The 22,918-nt window shown below is 35.2% G+C and overlaps 1 protein-coding gene across 1 annotated transcript in view; it reads left to right on the top strand.

Moving 5' to 3' along the window:
• DDX10 (DEAD-box helicase 10) overlaps nt 1-22,918 on the top strand; it is a 160,034-nt gene that overhangs the window by 12,953 nt on the left and 124,163 nt on the right. The window contains exons 9-11 of the mRNA XM_058864478.1: nt 485-569; nt 13,133-13,234; nt 19,931-20,018. Coding sequence (XP_058720461.1) covers nt 485-569; nt 13,133-13,234; nt 19,931-20,018 — 275 coding nt within the window. The remainder of the gene's footprint in view (nt 1-484; nt 570-13,132; nt 13,235-19,930; nt 20,019-22,918) is intronic.

Genomic DNA, 22,918 nt, shown 5'->3' with positions numbered 1-22,918 from the left:
GTAAAGGTTGACTTTTGTCAGGTTTGGTCACCCCCTCCCATCTTTGAGGGGGCTGTGGTATTTCTGTATGTGACAGCTGAAGTGATGCAGTCTCACCACAGCTAACTTCAGACCCCAGTGATGGAGGATATTAACAGTGAGGGTGAAAAGTAGGTCAGATATTGTTACATAATTGTTAACCATAAGTTGTTTTATCATCTGTGTGACACAAAGCATGTCTATTCTTGTCAAGTGTGAAATTATGTTGAATTCATTGCACTGTCATAATTTAGGAAATGAACACACAATTAGTTTAACTTTCTTTGATGAAGAGAATGATTGTTTATGTATGCTAATGCATGCAACTAATTTCATTTTTATTTCAGAAGTTGCACCTAATGTCTGTAAATGGGTCCAAGTGTTGGTTCTTACAGGAATTAATGCTCTTGAATAGGAGGATTTTGAGTCCAGTGAACTTAATTTGATGTATATTTTCATTACACAGATTTTCCAGCAGTAAATTGGGTCATTCAGTTTGATTGTCCAGAAGATGCAAACACGTATATCCACAGAGTTGGAAGAACAGCCAGGTTTGTTTTCACTTTTCATTACTATTTTAATGTTTAAAATTACATCACTGTAGGGACAGATCATTGGCTAAAGACACACAGATCATTGGCTAAAGACACACTTAAAAAAAATTAAGATATACATTATAAAGAAAAAGGCTGTTATCACTAAAAGACCCTTATGATTAGTTAAGAGTAATGATTTAACTTCATAATTTCTTAGAGACCTTCAGAGACTTGTTACAGCAGACAAAGATATCCTGATGGTTCCATCTGATTAAGGAAGATGAATAGTGAGAAAATAGAAAACCTTTTTCCCATGGCAGGATTACCTCAAAGGATGAGTTGAGTGTGTTTGTGGGTGGAAAAGCTTGTTTTGCCACTGACATTTATAGATAAATAAGATTTTAGACTGTGGATCCAATTTCTTTGTGTCATTGAGGACTCTTCAAAAGAATGGAAATATTTCTTCCTTATTTTAATTTGGGAGGAAGGAATCAAATGTTAATTACAGGTTAAATTTTTAATTTTCTAAGTCTTCTGTGGAATTATATTCTTAAGCATAGCTTTGGTTAAAATATTTGTGGCTAAGTCTTTATGATGGAAGGCAGTTATTTACCCAGATACACTGTTGAAAACCATGTCCTTCATCTCTGAAGTAGATTTTTAAGTGAAACAGAAGCTGTTACTGCATATAATTCAGGAGATCAAAGCCCTCATGCAATTATCTGAAGGATGAAATGCAAGACCTAGCATTATATCTTGTCTCTAATTTAATTTGTTTGTAGTAGAGCTTGCAATATAGGCAGTTGTCAAACCTAATGACAGAGCAGTTGCTTAGAACAGAATTTCAACACCATAAGAATATGAGATCTGTGTTTCTGGATCAGAAGGCTGTAAATTTTGGTCACTGTACAATGAGAGTACACTTTCAGCACTCTTTCAAAATGTAGTTGTTTTAGCCATGTTTTCATTGTAATTGGTGACATTTCTGCCCCATTCTGTCTCTCTGGTCTCCATTTTTCTATAGTAGAAGGGAATGATAAATTTTTAAATGAATTTGAAAGAAACCTGTCAATGAACAAAGCCAGTGAATGTTGTATATAATTAGATAAAACATGTAGCTATTTTGCTAATTCAAAATTTAGATGTAATCTTATGCATACCAATTGAGAGAAAAGCATATAGGCTTGGCTATAATTCTGTAATATTTTCTTTTTTGTCTTTCTTTTTATTTTAGTCCTGTGTGGCTTCCACAGGCAGCTTGTAATCTTGTCTTTATGGCACACTGTCATGATGGAAGGAAAACAATGTATTTGGCACATTGTAATTGGCAGTGTTTAGGATACAGTGTTTAGGTGCTTCTTCTGAGTCCTGTCACTCAGTTAATGCACTCCCTGGAGTTGTAATCCTCAGGCCTTTTCCCAATCCTCATTAGGAGCTGAGAAGAGCAATTGTGAATAAGTTTAGCATGGGGAAACAGCTCTAAAGAGGTGCAAAGACAAACAACTCCCCTTTGTCATAATGCTTTTATTCAAATGTCACTCTGAAAGGACTTTAGCGGCAACCTTAAGGGTCTGTCTTCAGTGGCCTCTGAAGTACAGCCTTTTGTGATTGCTCCAGGGACAGATTTAGACATAAAATTGGGGAAAAGTGTCTGTCTTACGGGCTGTGGGCTGTGCTGGATGCCTTGCTGGATGTAGATTACATTTCCTTCTACGTGAATTTTTCAGTAGAAAGAGACCTTGCAGAAATCAGAAGTACATCTGAGGAAGCTGTGTGAGCTGGAGGGTGTTGAGTGAGAGTGAAAGCAAATTCCTTCTGTAGGAAAAGCTTCATGGGTATTTTCTGTTTCCTTATCTGATACAAAGATCAGTAGGTTCTGCCTATACTGGGCATTAATTTTGAAGAAACCTACAGGCTGGAGACCCATCCTTAAGGTAGAACAGTCCTGGAAGGAAGTTTGTTTAGGAAACTTAAAAAGCATGACATAAATATTTGAAAATGAAACAAGGGAGATGTCTAATAATTTTAAGCAAATACTGTGCAATAAGTAAATATGCTAATGCAGTTTTTGATGTGGGTAATTAGAATGTACTTCTTGTTGAAATCTTGAGTGTTGAGTAGGAAGCTTCACTTGTTTTCAATAGCTACAGTTCGTATGAGAATCTTGTGTTTCTTCTAGAAACTTGATGAAAATGAACTGAACTGCAATTTAGTTGTCCTCATTAATGAGGTTAGATATAATTACAAATTTTCATGGGTTATGAAAATATAATTGCACAGAATGAAAACTAAATTAAATATCTCATCTAATTAAGATGCTGTGTTAAACTGTAATTAAAACTGGGATGCCAAATACTGTTTACTTTTGAAGTCAAATTATTTTGTGATACGAAAGTAATTATGAAAGGAGAGAAATTATGTTGGGGAAGGGGCTGGAAAACTTTTGACAAACAGTCATGTCATGAGCACATGTCTTAAAATTTTGCAAAGCTTGATCTAAAACAAGAGGTAACAGTTTAGTTTTAGGTGGTTAAGGCCACTGTGTTCCCTAAGAAACATTTCATTTGCATTTTACCCTGCTGAAGAACATAAATTGCAACTCCTGCATTTTTGAATTATGGTAAAGTAAGATCAAGAAAATCTGGGTGTAGTCCAGTAATGCTTTTACTTTATAGTAGAATTGACATATATTGAGTTGTTGTTTTTTTTTTTTTTAATAAACTTGAAAGGTATGCTACAATTGGAATGACTGGAAGCTGTTTCTTCCACTTACTTTCAAAGACTTAAATAGTTCATTTACAGAATTTCTGAAATACTGACAATATTATGGTCAGTCCAGTAAATACCTTTGGTGTAATTTTTGCCATACAATTTCTTAGAAAAGTCAGTGGTTTAAAACACTAGATTACAGTGTTTCCTGTGGGATTTAGTTTCAAAAACTCTAAGTAAAAGCTGCTTGTAGCAATTGCCTGCAAAACTAATTTCTTCTGGCTTTTAATTTCTATTGATGCATTCTATTTTGTAAAATATGAAGCCTACATTTGAAAGTGTTCTTTGATGAATTTTGTGAAACAAGTTACAGTGCCACTAGGGGACAGCAGAAGATAATAATTTTTGAAGCACCCTGATGCTCACTTTTTTCCCCAACTGTTTTTCCAAACATAATGTCTAAGTGGTATGGCATGAAAAATGTGTATAGGGATATTTTTCATCCAGTCATGATTGCATTGGTGAGACAGGATGCCAAAAAGTTTATTTTATCTTTTTATTCATGCATAAATACCTTCAATTTTGGATGTACCTATATCCTGGCAAGTCTCACTAATTAATTTCTTTCTTTCCTGGCATTACATTCACTTAATGTTTAATTTTTTTTCTTCTTTTTTTTTTTCCTTCAGAAGCAACTATTAAAAACTGCTGCTTGAGTTCAGTGATTTTTCTGTCATAAGTCTTTTTTTAAAGACACTGACACTAAAATGTTAAAATAAATATTTTTGTTCAGCAGTTTTTATCTGTGATGTATCCAGAGCTGTATAAGATTTGGGTCTGACTGGCTCAGACTTCTGATGGTATTTAATCCAGCCTAGCTGGTTAGGCTTCTTAGGTGCTTACAATGACTTAGGAAAGTAATTGTAATTTTGTTGTTGTCATTAAGCATGGTGTACATACAGGCATGCCTCTTTTATTTTAGTAAATTGTATTTCTGACAACAAATGGAGTAATAAAACTTCATCTTCCCAAAGCAGAGTACTCTGTTACCTGCCATCTTTGTAGTGACTGGTATGATGCTTAGACCCTAAGAGGTATGACTGAAGGCTTTTAAGAAGAATGTGTCTTTTAATTCTTTGTGAATACTGGAGAACACACACATCTGTCAAATTATGGACAGGTGAAAGGAGCAGGTTGTAGAATGATCTTACTCTGTCTTGTAGTGTAAGCTTTGAAGCTCATTAATGCTCTTTGGGGCTCTCCTTAAGTAATTGCACACTATATGTGTGAAAGTGAGACTAATAAGCCTTGAGACTAATGTGGCAATAAAACATTAAAAAATGTAGTGGCTTAATAGTACCTTTTTCTATGGTGGAAGCTTGATTTTTATTTATTTTTTTAATTGGGAAAAGTATTTCAGGAATATGCATCTTGGGTCCTGAATAATCAGGACTTGTTTTGATTATTTTTCTATTTTTATTTTAAGACCAACTGAAGCACTTTTAATGTTGTTTAAAAATAAATGCCATATTAAGACCATCTCATACAATATTGCAGTCAAGTCATCATTCTAACTCAAGTAAAAATAGCTGCCAGTGGAGGTCACAAGACATTGTTGACACTGCATTTAACTTGGAATTCACTTTATTAAATTCTCTAAAATTAAACACTGTATCCTAGCTGCATTCTTGGTAGTAGCCTCTGATGCTGCAGTTGTACTGACTGGCACTGTGTTATCTGCTAGAATTCTCTTCCTAATGGAGTGGTAGGAATGTTCCTGTGCGCTGAACGATTAAGTGGCCAAGGCTATTGCCTGCTGACATGAAGCTATGCTGTAAGCTGGAATAACAAAATAAATAAGCATGTGTATTTTAGCACAGCAGAGTGGACACAGCTGCTGTGGGGAATGGATTGCTTCCAGTGTAGGCTGGAGGAGTCAACAACCTCCCAAGGCCTTTTGAAATCAGTTTATTCTAAGACTAGCTTGGTAAGATTGGTGAGCCACAGGAACCAGTAATGGTTCTTGTCTATTATTTCATGTGACCAAGACTGGCAAGCAGGGACACTCATGCAGTGTGACTGAATGTAGGGGATGATGGTTCTGTGGTAAGAGTGGAATTAGATGATTCTCTGAACTCGCCAGTAGATGTAAATGGGCTACTTCCCAGACAGAAAAAGGGTATTGAATGGTCAATGGAAAAGAAAAAAATAAACTGAATCAATCTCTGACTTCATAGCAAAATTTACTGATAATTTTTTGGGAACACTGAGCTACAGTCTATGCAATGGAGAAATGGAAGTGAACAAAGGATTGGAAGTGATCTAAAGCAGAATAAAAAAATGAAGCTAGTTCACGTTTTGTTGTTTAAGTGCTCTTTGGGCTGTCAAGCTTTTCAGAACCATTGGAAGAAGCTCTTTTTCCTGGGTGAGTTGAGGACACAGCAGTGAACATGGGCTGTCTGCTGCCAGTCAGTTGTGAATAGTCAAGACACTTTCAGGTCTCTTGTAATTTTTATTGGGCTGCTTTAGTAAGACTTGCTGTAGATGGTACAGCACAGTTTCAGATTGCAGTGCAAACAGATCTCTTGTTACAGATTTGTTGTTTTAAACAGAAGTGCATATTACAAAAAGAGGCCATTGATCATGTTGATGGGAGAGAAATTCCAATATGCATTCATTTTCTGTGCTTGTCATTTAAAAAAACAGAATAGCAAATCACCGTATTATGAAAGAAACCTGGCAGTGTAGAAGATATTATCTTATTTATCATAAGATAAATGGTAAACAAAACTCTTTCTATTCCTTCCTGGAAAAAGAATGTTTTCTTGGTTTGAAACTTAGATTTCACCAGTTCTCATTATGTCACAGGGCCCGGAAGTTAGTATGATTGGAAATAAAGTTTTGCCTGAATTTACCCTGATATTGGAGACCTAAAACTGATACTTTGTTTAAGAAATATGTTTAGAAATAGTAGCTTATATAGTCAAATTTAATGGTTGAATTTTAAAATAAAATATGAATTACTGTACTTCTGTGGGAGCCCTTAGGGGTAGATATGGATATTAGTTTCTCTTTGTTAAAGGATAGTGTGTGTGTGAACAGATTTGTTTGTGATGTGTATCAGATTGAAACAGATCTGCTCAAAATAAAACTATCCATTCTCATATGTTTTGGATATATTTTTATAGATGTCTTATATTGTTCCATTACAGAAAAAAGTGCAACACAGACAAATTCCTGCATCAATTGAATTTTTTTTCCTTCAGTACTGTAGTTATTAAAAAAAAAAAAAATGGAAACAGTTTAAAAATTAAATATAAATTACTTGCTAGAAATAGTAACTTGACTCACTCTAACTTTTTTTTCCTAATCCATCTTATATTAAATATCATTTTTAGGTTATTAGCAAATAATTCACTGTCATTTCTTCAGTCTTTGCAGGGGCAAATCTTTGCTCTGGAAAGATTGTCTAGAAAGGAGTCTGTGTTGTTTTTTGTATTTTGCTCACCAGTTTTTCCATGTGATGAAATCATCTTGTTCTTGGTTCTTTGTAGAAACTAAAATTACGTGCAAAGATTTAAAGAACATTAGTTTTGCAAAATCAAGTAGTCCAGATTATTTCTGTACTGTGAAGGGTGTGAATAGTGTGTAGTGAATAAATGATTGCCTTACATAGTGAATAGCTTGGCTTCACAATGGAATTATTCAATATTTTTGTATTTATGGTTTTGCAAGTATGTATGATGAACAAAGGGTCCATTAGAAGAAGAGTGAAAATACGTAACTATAGTGAGTGTATGTATCATCGTGCACGTGCAAAATCAGGCACATTTATTTGGATTGGTTTTAATGCTATTCTGAATTCCTAACTTACTGACCTTAATGTTTACAGGAGAGCAGTCTCTTGATTGCTTCTGGTGAATCTCCAGATTTGATCTGAGTCGAAAAGAGGTAGTTGAACAGTTGATCTGACTTCCCTGGTGCCTGATTTCCTTTCTCTGAAAGGATTTACTGTGGAGAGTTTCTGCAACAATAAAGTATCTGAAGGCGGGTTGTTGGCTTGGAATGCAATACTTTTGGGAATGGGCTTTGATTTAAGCTCACAAGTTTTGCAGTAACACTTTACTTCTATGTCTTTTGACAGATGAGATGACAGCATATGTTGATGCTATCGATGCTGGCCCAGTTAGGCTAAAATTAGATCTTTAATCAAGTCAACCCAGTAAAATCCCATTCAAGTTACAGATTTAAAAAACCCCACAAAATACCTTTTTTTTGAGTATGGTGGTGAATGTGTGATGTCCAAAGTATAAAAAAAATTACAGTTATGGTTCCTTCATGTTCATGTGTGGTAAATACCTTAATCACTTCCTGTATATTGCATTTTCTGTAATGGGAGATATTCCAGTTCAGGAAACTGTTATGCAAGTATCTTTATATCTGTGACCCTTCTCCCCCAAATTTTATGATCATCTCATCATCTCAGTTTTCTCCTTTACCAGTTTTTAAAATAGATTATTTTTTCTTGCCAAACAAAGCAGAAATACTGCCTTTAACTCTGGAAATTTGGCATCAACTTACATCTTCTGAAATACAAATGTTAGGGAAACATGTTGTAATACATCTGTTTGAAACAACCTGTATAACATTTCCTATAAGGTCTGCATATCCATGCACCTTATCCTTACAGTTTCCTTTCTATAACTTTTTTCCTACTGGATATTTGCTTTTACAGCAGAACACTAGTGCCCGATAACCGTCATGAGATGGTTCCCATTCCTATTTTATTTTGTTATGACCACAGCTCGTATGTCACTGACAGTTAAAATGTGGTCCATTTGACTGAACCATATGTTAAAATGGTCAAAGGATGTAGAAGTGCTCTGAATGTAGGCAGAACAAGCTCAACTCTAGCTGCACAGCCATGTGGAATTGATTAACACCCACAGTATGCTTTCATTTATTGCCTTTGTGGTAATGGTAATGTTGTTTGCTTTAATAGTATTGCCTAGGGGTATATACAGTTGTTGACTGGATCTGATCAAGGATGGGTTAAGATAGGTTAAAATTAGGCAACAATTGAGTGTCTATTTGGCCTGCATGAAAGCATTTTTAACTCATCCTGTCTTCACTGGACTATTGCCATTCTGTTTCTTTATGTTTGATACCAGCTGTTGGGTCAGGGTAATTTTTAGCAGAAGTTTAAGACAGATTCTGTCATGGTGCATAAACTATCCTCTTAATTTTAGTGGTTTTTTTTTTTTTTTTTTTTTTTTTTTAATCAAGTGAAGCTATTTGGCAACACTTCGTGTTTCTTTGCTAAGGAAATGGTGTTCTGAACATTTTTAAACCATTTTTCTCTACTTGTAATTAGCTACTACCACATTGTCCTAAGTAATTTATCCCACTTCCTTTTTGTCTGCCTTTGGCACTTGCTCTTGATTGTAGTCATCTTTCTTTTTCTCAACTGCAGTCACTGTAAATATAACCCTTTGCTTTATAGCACTAATGATGATTTTCACAGCTTCCTGCTTGTAAGTCGTGATTGAGTTGCAGAGAAGTTGTTTGCCTTTTTCAAAAATATTGAAATCTGCAGACTCTAGAGAATAAGGCAGATATGAACTAGAAGTGATTTTTTTTTTCACAAAGACTTTCTGCAAGTAAGATGCAATTGTCCATGGACTTGGAATAAATTGCATCTTGTGCCCTTAGAGATGGTTAAGATCACAGTGCAAAGATGAGTTCCCCTCTCTGGTTTCTTGATCATCTTGAGGAGATGACAGGATATCATCAATAACTACACAGTCCAAGAAAGTTTGATTACTTTCAAGTTTTTAATTTTCTTTTCTTCAGCAGAGTCAAAGTGCATACTTATTGAATAATAAATCATCAGACTAAATTAGCATTTTAGGACTGATGTTTGATTTTGGTGATGATGGACAACTTGAAGTTGTCTTGCAGTCAGCAAGAATAAAGAGAGCTTCTAATATTGTCTCATCTGCAGAAGTAGTCATCCTGCTGAAGAATTGCAGTAACCAAGGTTGTTTCTTCACTGCTTTATCATCTGTAAAGGTTTAAAGATTTATATGTGTGCTGAAAATAATTACAGAGATGTTCCTTTGTTTGCTTTAGTGGAGAACTTTATTCCTGTAGGATAATAAGGGATGTTCTTTTCGCCTATGTTTTAGGCATTGTAATGGAAACAAATTTTGAGCAGATCTAACTGTTCTTGTTACTGTTTATACCAGTTTTTAGTAGCTTGTCCTTTCCTAAGATTGCCAGTATGCTTTTAGTGTGAGATATGTAAAGGGAACTCTTTGGAAAACTTAAATTTTCCATTGAAGCCTCTTCTCTTGAGATTAACACCATATTTTTCTGATTAGCATGTTATGAGGTTGGTTTGTTTTTTTGTTTTTTTGTTTTTTTTTTGAGAAATAAGATAGTACTCTAGCCAACTAAAACTCTATTTTTATAGCCTGCATTTTGCTTTTTTAAACTAAATGCCCACTGAACAAACCTTCCCAGATGGTATTTAATATAGTTTGGTTTTTAGCTTTATCAATTCTGTGATGCTTTAATTTTCATGTTTAGCTCTGAAGAACAGTGTTGTTATTCAAATGTTTGTTTTAGTTAAGTCACAATTATGGTATAAAATGGGTAGATACTGTTCCTCCTTAACTTCAAATGTTTTTAAACTATTGGCATTTAAAAAAGAATGTTTCCAAAACATGTAAGGAAAAGGACTGCACTGCGTCATTAGTTACCAGATGTCTTTCAGTTCTTTAGAATTTCTGAAGGCATAGCTCTGAGAAATATTTCTATGTTGCTTTTCTTTTTCTTAATCGGTGGCAAAAAATGAGAAAGTGTAGGTGCTTGAACCTCTCTTCATGTATATTTTCATGTGATTGTTTCTTTACTTAGCTGTAGTACTACTTTGTCTACATAAAGGCTTTGGAAGACAATGTAAACACTGAAATAGTTGTTTGACTTTTTTGATGAATTACCTGTGGAATGTGTCTTTAGGATTTTTACATTCTGAAGCAGTTAATGTCTCAGCAAACAATGAGTTTAGCACTAATAACATAAAATCAAATTTTAAGGGTGAAGAGTTTATCTGATCCTGCATCCTGTTTCAGACTGACCTAGTGGATACTGCTAGAAATCTATAAAAACAAGACAAGCATAGAATGACTTTTCCTGTATCATGGCAGATTTTGGTTTTGTGGCTTGTAGAAGGGATATCTGCACTCCCTGGCCATTGATGAGTATTTCTTCTGTGATTTCTATGACGCTGGCCTTTCACAGTGTTTTGCACACTGAATAAAAGAGATATGATAAAGAAACAATTTAATAATGCAAGCCAGGCACTCTAGGGTAAGAAATACCACAAGTAAAAAAAACTACACAAATCCATGCCTTTGGCTAACTTTAACAAATCTGAAAACATCATTTGTATGGGTTTATGTAGTATAATCAAGACTTCTCTTGACAAATGACAAAGATTGTTAAGGGATTTAACAGACATTTTTTGCAGATACCATATCATTCATGTAGCTCTTGTTGGAGTCCTTTCCTTTGATTTTTTGGAGAGAAAAGGAGAGCTGTGTTATTCTGTACTCTAAATTGGTGAGACTGGTATTGGCAGCAATATTATCTCTGTCTTCCTGTCTGGTAGATAAAAGAGAATATTTTCATCCTTCTTTCCAACGGTGCTCTGAGAGCTCAAGTTCTTTTGATGAATAATTGGCTGTCTTGGTATTATGATCATCAATTTTTACAATAAAATGCAAAGTCCTCTAAGGTTAAGTGGCTTTCCAGGATTTCATTGCTTGTTCAGGTAGTGGCAGTGTCCGACAGGCACCACCTTGCAGATATAAAATTTGTAATTTTTGAAATACGAGCTTAAATATATAGAACTTTTGTAAAAGGTGCACTTGGTCTATGTAAGCAAGTTATTCCCAACCTTAATTATTGTATATAGGGTGCAAACCTTCGTGGGCTGTTTGGTCAGCAGTGACAACATGCTTGGAAAAGATAATAAATTGCCTTAAGCAAAACATATGTATTGTTTTAGAACACTTTTTAGAAAGACTGTACAAGGTGTTATTTTTGTATTAAGAACATTTTAGGTCTACTAATGAAATGGATTTAAAGCAGTATAGTTTTTGTACAGTACCAAAATACTCCTATCAATCCATGTATAATCAGTAAATGATTATATGATGCTGGCATGTAACAGATTCTTCTCTTGTATTAATTTTATTTCCATGTAAAATTTCAAAATCTAGAATGTAAAGCTTAACATTTCATAATGAAAACATTTGCTAGACATTTGTAGATTATCTTTAGAAGTTGGTATCCAAACCCACCGTGTATATCATTGGGGGGAAAAAAAAAATTCCCAGGCATCCAAGAGCATTTTGTTGTGATTTTTCAAGTTCATCAAATGAAAGTAGGAAGATGTAATAAAAGCTGTCAGACTGTTTTAACTGCAGATTTTGTTGCTACTTGCATTGCTTACTGTGCTGTGACAGATAGTGTTTATAGTTTTCAAACAATTCTGCAGTACTGTTTTTGCCAAGTGATAACTGTTTATCCTTTGAGAAATGTGGGCTCCCTGTATTCCACTAGAAATGATTTTTATCAGTTAATGGTATGATTCTCGTTTGGTGTGCCTGAGAACATCCTTCTGCACTGCCTGGCCTCTCTAAAGAAGAGAGTTTAAAGCTGCTCTACAGAGCAACTAATCCTGTTTTGCTTTGTCCTACATATTGCTGTCATCAGTTGGTTTTAAGATGGATTCTGTCCAATTCTGGCATATTTCTGAAATTCAGTTGGAATTTTTTTTTCTTTGTAATGAAGGACTGTGCAGTATTTTCCTATCAATCTGTACTCTTAAGAAGTATTAGTAAATATAAACAAGGGGAACAGTGTATGTGCTACAGTAGATACAGACTTAGTGCACACAAGTTCATTATCGCCCACTTCTTCAGTGGAACTTAACCCCATCGTGTTGTTTGTTTACTCATGCTAATGACTGCTTTTTCCTATTTGAAGGTCCTGAAGCGAAAGGGTGCCAAAAGCAGGAACTGATATTTTCTTACACAAAAAGAAAATGATCAAGAAGATGCTTTAAGCATAAATTAGCTGACTTTTTTAATGTCTTTGCTAACCATGTATCTTGAGTAATTACCAGCTCATCTACATTTGATACAGCTGTTAAGTGCACTGAAGAGTGAATGCTACATGCGTTCTTACAGGGGATCAGTCTAATTTTATCTTTTCTTTTACACCTGGAAACTGCTTCTGTAAATGAAAGAGCTCCTGTTTTCATGCTTTTCTTTAGGTCATGTCACTGTGACCTGTTAGCCTTTACTGAACATGTAAGAAGGAGTTATTTGAGACCAAGGCATTTACCCTTCCATAGCCTTTCCCTGTCTTTGGCTTGCCAGATGTGCATGCAGAATCAGTTTTTACCAAGTGTTAAACCTTACCTGTTGGCAAATGGTGAATGCAAGTAACTGGATTTTCTAGTACTGTAATCAAAGTACACTTTGATCAAGTGCCGTTTGTTTGCCACTAAGTCAAACCTAGGGAAGAAAAGATTCACTGGTCTGAATCCATGTCTTAGCCCCAGATGTATAGAAGTCTAGGTGTAGTTTTAAAATCAGCTCAAGTAGGGGTGTTGGCAAGTTGCTTAACTGATTTGCCTCTTCTTTTCCCTTTGTTAAGTGAGAGGTTTTGTCTGTTCTTTGGACTGCTTACAAGGAATCAAAAGTAAATTCTCATTGGCTATTGAAAACATCAGTAAAAACTTATTTTTCATGTTTGCTTGAGGTTTTTTGTTGTATTTTTTTCCTTCTGATTAGGTACAAAGAAGGTGGTGAAGCTTTGTTGGTATTGCTTCCTTCAGAAGAAAAAGGCATGGTAGAGCAGCTGGCTCAGAGGAAGGTACCTATCAGTGAAATCAAGTAAGTGGCTAATGGCCTGTCTGTTATTTAGCCTTCTTTCTACAAGAGTAATGTGTGATGAGTCTGGGACAATCTTGATAAAGTGCTTTAATTGCCTGGAGCTGGACAAATCAGAGAAATGAATTAGTTTTGGTAGTGTTGTAGAAGGAAAAGACCTTGAGAGGTTACCTATTTTATTGCTGTTCCCAAAGGCAGGATGAGCTGCACAAATCATTCTTATCAGATGCCAATTAATATATTCACAATTTCCCAAAGAGACCTCATCAGTACTCAACAGTTACTACCATTAACATTTTTTCTTCAAGTGTCTGATAAGACTTGTAAGTAATTTAAATGAAATATTTCTTTTGTCTTGTGCCAAGAATATATGGAAAGTGATGTATTCTCTTACTCTCTGCAGCTACTTTTTATGTAATTGAACATGATAATGCTCTCTTTCTCTTTTGCAGATTAAACAATTACAATTTCTTTAATCTGTCCTTGTATGTTTTTATTGCTGTTATCATTTTTGTTTCTCTTATCTGTTTTTTCTTTAGTTCTGGACTGTTTCTCCAATTTGTCATGACCTTTCTGAATCAGTTAGTTGAAGGACAGGAAGTAAAAGATAGTCATTTTACATACTAAAAAGAGGGTTCCAAGGGAAACCTGTAAGGACCTATGCTATCTGTACAAATAGAACTGACTTTGAAGGGGTTGCAGAAGCAAATAACAATACCAGGTAAAAATAGAAAAGCATGTTTCCATTTTCTGTTAAATGCAGAGTAATGGGTATGTAGGAAACACAAAACCCCTTACTGTAAAAATACTAGAAAAAAAGACCACCACCAAAAGGATTGATGGTAGTTTCTTATTTAGCAGCTATAGGTAGGAAGGAGTATACTGGTTTTTGAGCCTGTCAGTCTGATGTTGAATTAAAAGAAAGAAGAGAGTGTGAAGGAAATACGGAAGAAGAATTGAAAACGAGCCAGAAAATGTGATAGGAACCCAGCTTCATTTTTAACGCTTAGAAAGTTCAGGTCACACCATACCAAAAATTGTACAGCAGAGATAAAAGGAATCAGAGAAGGATGACAAGGTAGAAAATACAAGTTTCTGTGAGTGGGTATGAGCAAAGCTGGGACTGTTTTACTTTGAAAAACTGTGGTTTCATGTGAAGATACAGATATCTAAGCAAAAAAGAGAATTAACTATACTGAATTTCTCTGTAGAAAAATTGTTTTCAAGAAGAAATCAAATTTGGATGAAGCTTTGGGTGGTTATTTATACCTCATTGCTTAATCTTCAAGTTTGCTCAAAATTTAGAGATTGACATTTCTTCAGAGAATAGAAACAATGCATATAGCACTTGCTGGATTTAAGGTTTAGTTTTATTATTTTAAGTATATTTGTTATACAGGGTATGCCATTTCAAAAGCTCTTCTGAACTGCACTTGTGGCTGCTATTTCTTTGTAACAAACTGAGTACACAGCAGCTGGTAAAATAAATCCACCTTTTCTGGTCAAACACATGTATCAAATCTATGTAAGATGTGCATATACTTAAAACAAACAACTTTTGCTAAAACAGTGAAATAAGAACTAGAATGCAGTCCAACAACTACTTAATGACAAACCCAAACAAAAACTCACCAACTGAATGTGGACAATATCAGTAAAGAAACTGAAATCTGGTATTTTCTTTTCCCATAAGCATCACAGAACATTAAAAGGATCTGTTGTATATACTGTATATCTGCAGTAAATTCTCTCTTTCCAAGCTTCATCATTTTCCTTCTTAAAATGGTAGTTTTTCAAGTAATTTGTTACTTTTATATAAAGTAAATAAATGTCTAATCTCATGCACATTATGAATATTTCCCCTTTTTTTTTTAAAGCTAAGCTTTTAACTTCATAAGTAATGGTGTTAATTGTTGGAACAGCATATCAAAGAAAGTGGTAAAAAACCCTCTTTAGGCTGTATTTATCTATTTAAATAGAAGTCTATGTTTTTGTACAGGGATAATAATCCAATTTTAATAGGGCAAATATTTCGCCCCCAATAAATGCATGTTATATTTAAAATCCAAATTAGGTGTGTCTCTGGAGAAACATTCATAGCTGCATTGCATCTCTTAACATATTGTTGTTAATCCGATGTTACTTTAACAGAAAACTCTGTTGTTGTTTTTTTTTTAAACAATATCCCAAAAATTCATTATTGTACCAAGCCACAAGGACATACATATTATAAATACATTTAAGTAATATTCTTAATTGTAATGATTATTAGAAAAGTCAAGGGCTTTGACTGATAATATATTTTAACAGCCTGCCCCAAGATCCAGGTTTTCAATGTGCAGAACAAACTTTAATAGAATTTATAACATCATAATGAAGGGGAATTGTTTCACTTAGAATTGTCTGTCTAGTGTGTTAAGATTTAAAAGATGTAGCGTTGTCCTTGTAAGAGGCTTAACTAAAATCCTTAAAAAGTTATTCTTGTAATTACTTGTGGATTGCAATCCAATTTAATTCTAGAAGTTTTTAACTACAGATTTTCTCATGCTGTTTACTTCCAGCCAGTTTCCCAATTAATACAACCCCAGTGTGTTTTGTCAGTTTATAAATTGTTTAAGAAGTTGCATGAACCCATGGATCATGTTCCAGGTCTTGTGGTGAAGTCTTCTCCTGTTGTTTGTGCTTATTCACCTAATTATAGATTCTTAAGAATTCTAGCTTGGGAATTAGAAGATAAATGAGCATTGCTCTCTTCCAACAGAGTTTAACTCTTCGTGTTTCTGAAATTCACTCTGAAAGCTTTTTTTCAAAAGCTTGTTTCTAAAACGTTGTCTATTCAAGTGTTCATTTTGCTGTTCTTATTAACCTGTTGTCTGGTCTAGTATTTTTGTAAGAACTCTGTTACATTTCTTATTTTGTATTTTTTGATTTCAAACTATTTTAAATGTTCTTCTATTTCATGTAGACAGATCTTTTAAAGCAGTTCCATAATTTGAAAGTAGTGGAAGGAAGAACTAATCTATTTTCCTTGATACCTGTTTAAAAGACTAGGGTTTAGGCTCTTCCTTTAATTCTCAATTCTGAATCTAAGCTGCCCCTAGAGGTTTTCTTCTAATCAGCACAAGCTGCCAATTTACAGGTAATGCTTTTAACAGTACATAACTTCTTCATTGCTCAAACAGAGCAAGAGAAGCTGCAAAATATGCAGTAATAAATACCATATCTTGGAGCATTCAGATATGGCAAAAAGATGCTCTGAAAGTATTAAATGGTATGTACATTTTTTAAAGGAGTTTGTAATCTACAGGTTTTCCATGCAAGCTATACATTTAAATTATTTTTGATATTTTGATATTTTGAGGTTACCTTGTTGCACCCAACTTTGTTGGGTAAAAAGATAAGAGCTGCTTCCTCATGGGTTACCCTAACAGATTTTGTGTCTAGAAAATTTTACCAAAGGAAGTGCAAGTATATCGATACCCACAATGTAATATTGCTTTCTTTAATATTATGGCAAAAAGGGTGTTTTTTGAAGAAAGCAGCAATAACAACAAAACACATTTTTCCCTTCTTTTTCTTTATCATAGTGGATAATACTTGGATGTGTATTCCACACGTTGGCAGTGTTAATATGGGGGATCTGTTAAAATTCACTGCCTCCCAGTTGCCATGGTTACTGTAAGACAATACATTGGTGTCACTGATCAGTGTGGTTCTACACCTGTGTGTGATCTGCTGGGGTGAGCCTTCCTTAGGTGCCAGCCCTTCCTCTCTCTCCAGCCTTCAGGTTGTCTAGTGTAACCATAGGGAGCCACGTTCCAGACTGAGAACACAGCACAAAAGCTGCTGCTGCTGCTGCTGCTTGGAAGCTGGATGGAATATGGAAACTGTTTTGCTGCATCAGGGAAGCAGGGTCTTTTAGGTGGTTGTTGATATTTTTTTGCTTAAGTTTTGCTTTGAAGAAGAGAGGGGAAAAGACAGTGTCTAGTTAAAACAGTGCTTTGTATCCTAGTATTAAAACCAGAGAAAATGAGAGGAAATCAAACTGTGTGTCAAACAGGATATTTGAAGATTGCTGTCTGATCAATTCATAAGGCCAAGCCAGCTGAGTTCATGTTTACGTCATGGCACAGTTCAGTGTGGCCATTTATGAAACTGGTAGGCAAAACTGTAGCTTCAGAAAGTTGTACTGCTCCTTAAAGGTAAGATATGTGATCACAGACTAAGAAATAACCAGCCTACTTTAAATGGCAGACAATGTTATAAAATCCCCTTCTAGCCCTTGCGTAGTTGGTTTTAGCTCACTGGTTCTTAGCCATTTAGGCAAGCTTATAAATGATGATAATTCATTTCAGTGTTTAGCTTTTAGGTTTGCTTTTCCTAATAGTCACATATATACAATTTATTGTAAAGAGTTTTATTTGTTCAGAAAGAAATAACATACAAAGTCATTAAAGCCAAAATCCAATTAACAGTGGCCAGCTTTCTCATTTTTTGAATCTCAGTATGAGAGGAAGATGATTGTAGGTGACTGTCATGATACAGTGTTAGAGAAGAGAGAATTCAGTACTACTTCTGTTTTTTTTGATAGTGCTGCAAATTTGCTCATTCATTGACAAACACATAAGCTCAAAATGTGCCTGGGGTACCATGTTCTTAGTTGACATCCCTTAGATTTATACCACATTATCTAGCCATGCTTTTAAATGTGAAGTATCTTGTGGGTTTTTGTTTTTTTTAAACCCTTTTCTTGCAAATTTCAATCAAATTACTCCAAATTTATATGCAGTCTACAAAATGTTGCTGTATTTTGTCTAGAATTGTTTGTTATGCTTGGAGCCTCAATGACATACAGTCTCTTATAAATAATGAATCATATTCCTACAATAATCAAGTCATAGAAAATAATGAGTAATAGCATGTCCAGGTGAAAATGGGAACTTTGTAAGCATTTTGAGTTTGACAGTGGCAGCAGGGAGTAGTTGTCAGTCTCAGCTACTCTTTGAGTAGTGCTCCAAGGCCATTTTTGCATTACTTAAAGATTTCACACTGACCATGTTTCCCTTCTTTATGAGAATGTACAACTGCCAGATGCTTTCCTGACACGAAATATGACATCTGATTTTTTTTTTTTCCCATGCTTAAAACCTGCTAATGCTGCTATGGAAGATAATTAAACTGATGAATCATATTTTGCTTTTGACTAAGCTATGTTAGCTGTTGTGTATTTGCTTATTTTCTTTAGGTCCTTACAAACTGCTTTTATTTTGGTATCAAAATTGGTATTGGTTAATTGTTTAACTTCCTTTTTGCCCATTTTGAGTATGAGCACTGTATTTACATGGCCTGTTTGATAGGAATTTTTTTTTCTTTCATCTCAGATGAGTTCTTAAGATTAGCTACAACTGTGGCTCCAAGTGTTTTTACTTTCTCTAGTTGCTATGGAGCAAATTTCTTTTGACCCAGATGATTTATTGGAGTACTTGGTCTCCCATGATTTGTGATTCTGGTGTGAGCTTGCACTGTGCTGTAGCTGTTGTTAGGTGACTGATTGCAGCTGCCACTTTGAGTGAAGACAAGGAAAAAAGGCACTGGCTAATTTAAGGGCTTTGAGGTCATCTCTTATTAGCTTTCCCATAACTTAGCAGCAATCCAACACTTTTCTGGACTGTCTTACTACTGGTGTTCATATTAATTTTTTTATAATTCATGCTATGCCTTTTTTACTTTTTGTATCATTATGTTTCAAAGATTTGTTGCTCAGTTTGTCCCCCACTCAATTTTTCATGCTTCTTTTTTTTCTATCTTCTGCCTTTACATTTTTAGAACCAATTATATGCTGTCTAGAACTCATGTTTTTTGGTCTTTCACTAAAACTGTAGCTAATAGTGCTTGTGTACACTGTAGTTTTCCCCTGGCTGTATCTGAACAGAGTGAAGAAATTGAAATTGTAAGGGAATGAAGTTTGATACCAGTTTTCATATTTAGTAAGAAGAACCTCCAATGATGTTTGCTAGGTTGTATGATACACTGGGGTGGCAGTAGCAGCTCAAAAGTAGATGAGAAGATATCTGGGCAAATAAACTTGCAATAAAGTAGGTATCACTGGAATAAGTTCAAAAATTTAGACTCTGGGAGAGGACCTATATATCTTTATAGCAGGTTTAATGGCAATTTCTATAGTGCAGTCAATATTCTTTATTTACTTGAGAAGCTCTTAAATCTGTTTAATCTCAGTGTCCTTTATTATTGCTCACCTGGATATTCTTTCTAGGAAGTACTTAAATTTCAGTATTCCTGGCACAATGAATCTTATTTAAACTTTAAAAAATGCTGACAATTTCCTTATGAAGACTTTGATTTCAGTATAAAGTAGTACTGTAATTCATTATGCTGTTTCTGTATTTTTATAAAATCAAGAAGTTCTTTTCTGCTGATTTCTGCTTTGCTCTTCTGCTCTAAGAAGTTTCACAACCTTCCATGAAAACTGTCTGAATAAAACAGCTGCAGTCTTTTCTGCATTATTTGAGGAGTTTAATCTTCATCCTTTATGGTTCCATTCTGTGCTGTTTCAGTGGTAATAGCTCTGTGCATATTAAAACAAGGAAGAAGATGTGATCATGCTCCTGAGAACCTGAGAATGGGTGGTTATTTTGGCATGTTCTAATAATTAAAGTTTTTTTTTTTTTTTAAAATTAGAATTAATCCTGAAAAACTTACAGACATCCAAAAGAAGATGCAAGCGTTCTTAGCTCAAGATCAGGAGTTAAAAGAGAAAGCTCAAAGGGTAAGTCACCTGCTACACTATAATTCTTGGGTCATGTTAGTTGAATTGAGCTGCTGTTTGAGTAACTCAACTTTTGATTGAATAGCTCAGACATGCCCTAGAAGCAGTGTTTGGAACTGAAGAACCACCAGAGATAATTGAGCACTTGGAGAATCTCCTGTATTAGGAGAGAATCATAAATTAGAGAGAACCAGTCTTCTGAGTGATGCCCAGTGACAGGAGAGGAGGCAACAGGCACAGATTTCTGTACAAAAATCTTCATTTAAACTCAGAAAAAGCCTTTCTTGTTAGAGTGGTTGAACAGTAGAACAGCAAGTCTGTGCAGTTTCTAAATGCTGGTTATTAAAAACGGGGTTGCTTCCTGAGCAGCCTGCCCTAGATGACCTTGGTTTGAGCAGATGTTTGGACTAGATGGTCTCTGAAGTTGAGAAGAAACTTCAACTTCTACAACTTTTTTAGAAAGTTCATACAGAAAATTTCACAATAAGGCTGCTAATAAAAAATGTTACTTAAAAATAGCAAATCACATTACTTGACTTGAAAAGTTAGAAGTATGAAACCATGTATGCCTCAGCATGCCCACCTTGATCAATTTTTATTGTCATATATCCTGAATATGTGTGACAATTTGTCCTTTCTCAGGGTAGAATCCAGTGCATTAAATAAAGCATTTTAACTTTTGTTTGGATTTAAATGAGCAGCAAAATAGCTTAGAATGGCTCTTCTGGGTAATTTGGAGAATTATGTAAATAGATTTATGAATGGGATTTCTTGGCTATGCTGGTTAATGCTGGGAGACTTCATGGACAATATGTGAATTTCACCATGTGTTTATCAGGTTTGGGGAAGGTAGGGAAACTTCAAATAACTAAGTAGGTTCCTGGATGAGAATGAGCTTGGTTGTAGAAGACACTTTCCATGAAAGGTAGCCTGTGAAACATTTCTGGAAATTATGCTGCCTCTTGCCATCACTAAACATGTTTGCTGACCTTTGCCTGGCTTTATAATATTTTTAGGCCCTGAACTCTTTGGAATAGAGCTTACTATTTGTTACATTGAATCACTACAACATGTTGGTTTTCTGAGGCTGGTTTGTTTGTTGGGGTTTGGTTTTGTTTAGTTTTGGTTTTGAACTGTGTATATCATTAGCTTGTGAATTCTGTAGTTGTATCAAGTCTCTTCAAAACTATACAAAATCAAAAGCTCAAATTAAGATGCAGAGAAACACAGGTGGAAAGATAATAGGCAAATCTTTCATGCCATTTTTTCTTACATATGTAGGTCAAATTAAGAGTACAACCAAAGGCCACATAGTGAGAAATCTAGAAATGCCAAAGCTTGAGAAATATATGATTGCAGAGATTCTGGATCTAAGTTAATAACTTTTTATTTGTGTGAGCTAGTGTGGGCATTACTGGCACTTGAAGGTATAGTGGTAAACCTGAGTGGTAGGGTAAAATGAAAAGAGGATTGTGAAAACTTAGAGAAACCAAGAGTTTTAAGCTTTTTGTTGAACTGGGATGTAACATGAGCCAAGTTGAAATATTTAAAACTCTTGAGATTCATCTCACCTAGCTATAGATGTCCTCTGAGAGTTAGTCTGCCTGAACTTTCATTTATAGCTGACAGGGTGGAATAAGCACTTCTACAATGCCTCCTGGCACAGATACCTTAAAACCCCTTTGGGATGGATGGATGAATGTTGGTTTCATTGTGCTGCAGAGGTGGGCTATGTGATGTGACCTATCTTGAAGGCCTGCAGTAGGGACACTTAGTGAGTCAGAGGAATGCCATTCTTACTTTCCTACACAAGGAGATTTAAATCAAAGTGCCTGAGGAGCTCAGTGGGAGCTTTGTGAATAAAATGTCTAAGGCAGCGTTCCAAGGGAATGCTTTTAAAACCTATTTTTGGCATTTAGGTATTCCAGGTTTTTGTAGTGCATAAAGCATTACTTGAAGCAGTGTGGAATGTCAATGTAAGCCTCATCCTGGTGTTGCACAAACCTGAGGCACTGGTGATGTGTCACATTCACTTCCACCTGCCATGGGAAGTTGCAGTTAGACCAATTTATGTCAGAAGTGACAGAGCAGCTGGCTGGGGGAGGACAAGAGTAGGAGGAATCCAGCATCATCTTACTTGGAATGAAAACACCAACAAACCTCTGTTTCTGCCTTTGGCTTTTTAACATCTCTTAAAAGGCAGAGAAGGATTGTTCTGAATTGAGCAGAAGAAAATAAAGTTTCAGAGTAGCCAAAGAATAAAATCAAACGTGGACTGTCTGTCAGTATTGTAGGTACAAACTTAAATTTGTTTTGAAAAATTTTAATTGCCATGTAATTACCCTCTCAGGCCATTTTTGTTGCAGTTTTTAATGTATGGATAGCAGAGAAGTGTCATTCTTGCAGTCAAGCTGTAAATACATTCAATTTTTTGAAGAACTTGAAGAATGGGGAAGTGGTTTATCACAGAAGTATCCCTCTTTAATAAGGTTTAACTATGAATGTTCAGACATACTATGCAAATGTGCCCAAGTAGTCTTATATGTCAGTGTGAATAAAACAATAATATTAATGCAAATGAAATCCTGACCTTGGATCCTTATCTGAAATGCTGGATTTCTCAGAGGCTTGCGTGTTGTGTTGTCTAGCCTGTCTGTTGCAAGCCACCGAGTTCTTGACATTTGTAGCATTAGAAGGAATTCCCAACCTGAATGGATGAGATAGCAGTGAAACAGCACAGCTATGCAGAGCAGTTTGGGTAGGATGGTAGTCCTACCATCATGTGCCGAGGGCATGAGGCCTATTGTGTCCTCTAAGCTTGAAGGTGCTTTTACTTTGTTGGAAAATAGAAAGTTCTTGATTACTGATTGTTTCAACAGACTTCATGGTTCATTTGGTAG

Source organism: Poecile atricapillus, chromosome 1 (genome assembly GCF_030490865.1).
Source record: "Poecile atricapillus isolate bPoeAtr1 chromosome 1, bPoeAtr1.hap1, whole genome shotgun sequence".
NCBI classification, from domain to species: domain Eukaryota; kingdom Metazoa; phylum Chordata; class Aves; order Passeriformes; family Paridae; genus Poecile; species Poecile atricapillus.
This window is presented reverse-complemented; position numbering and strand designations above follow the sequence as displayed.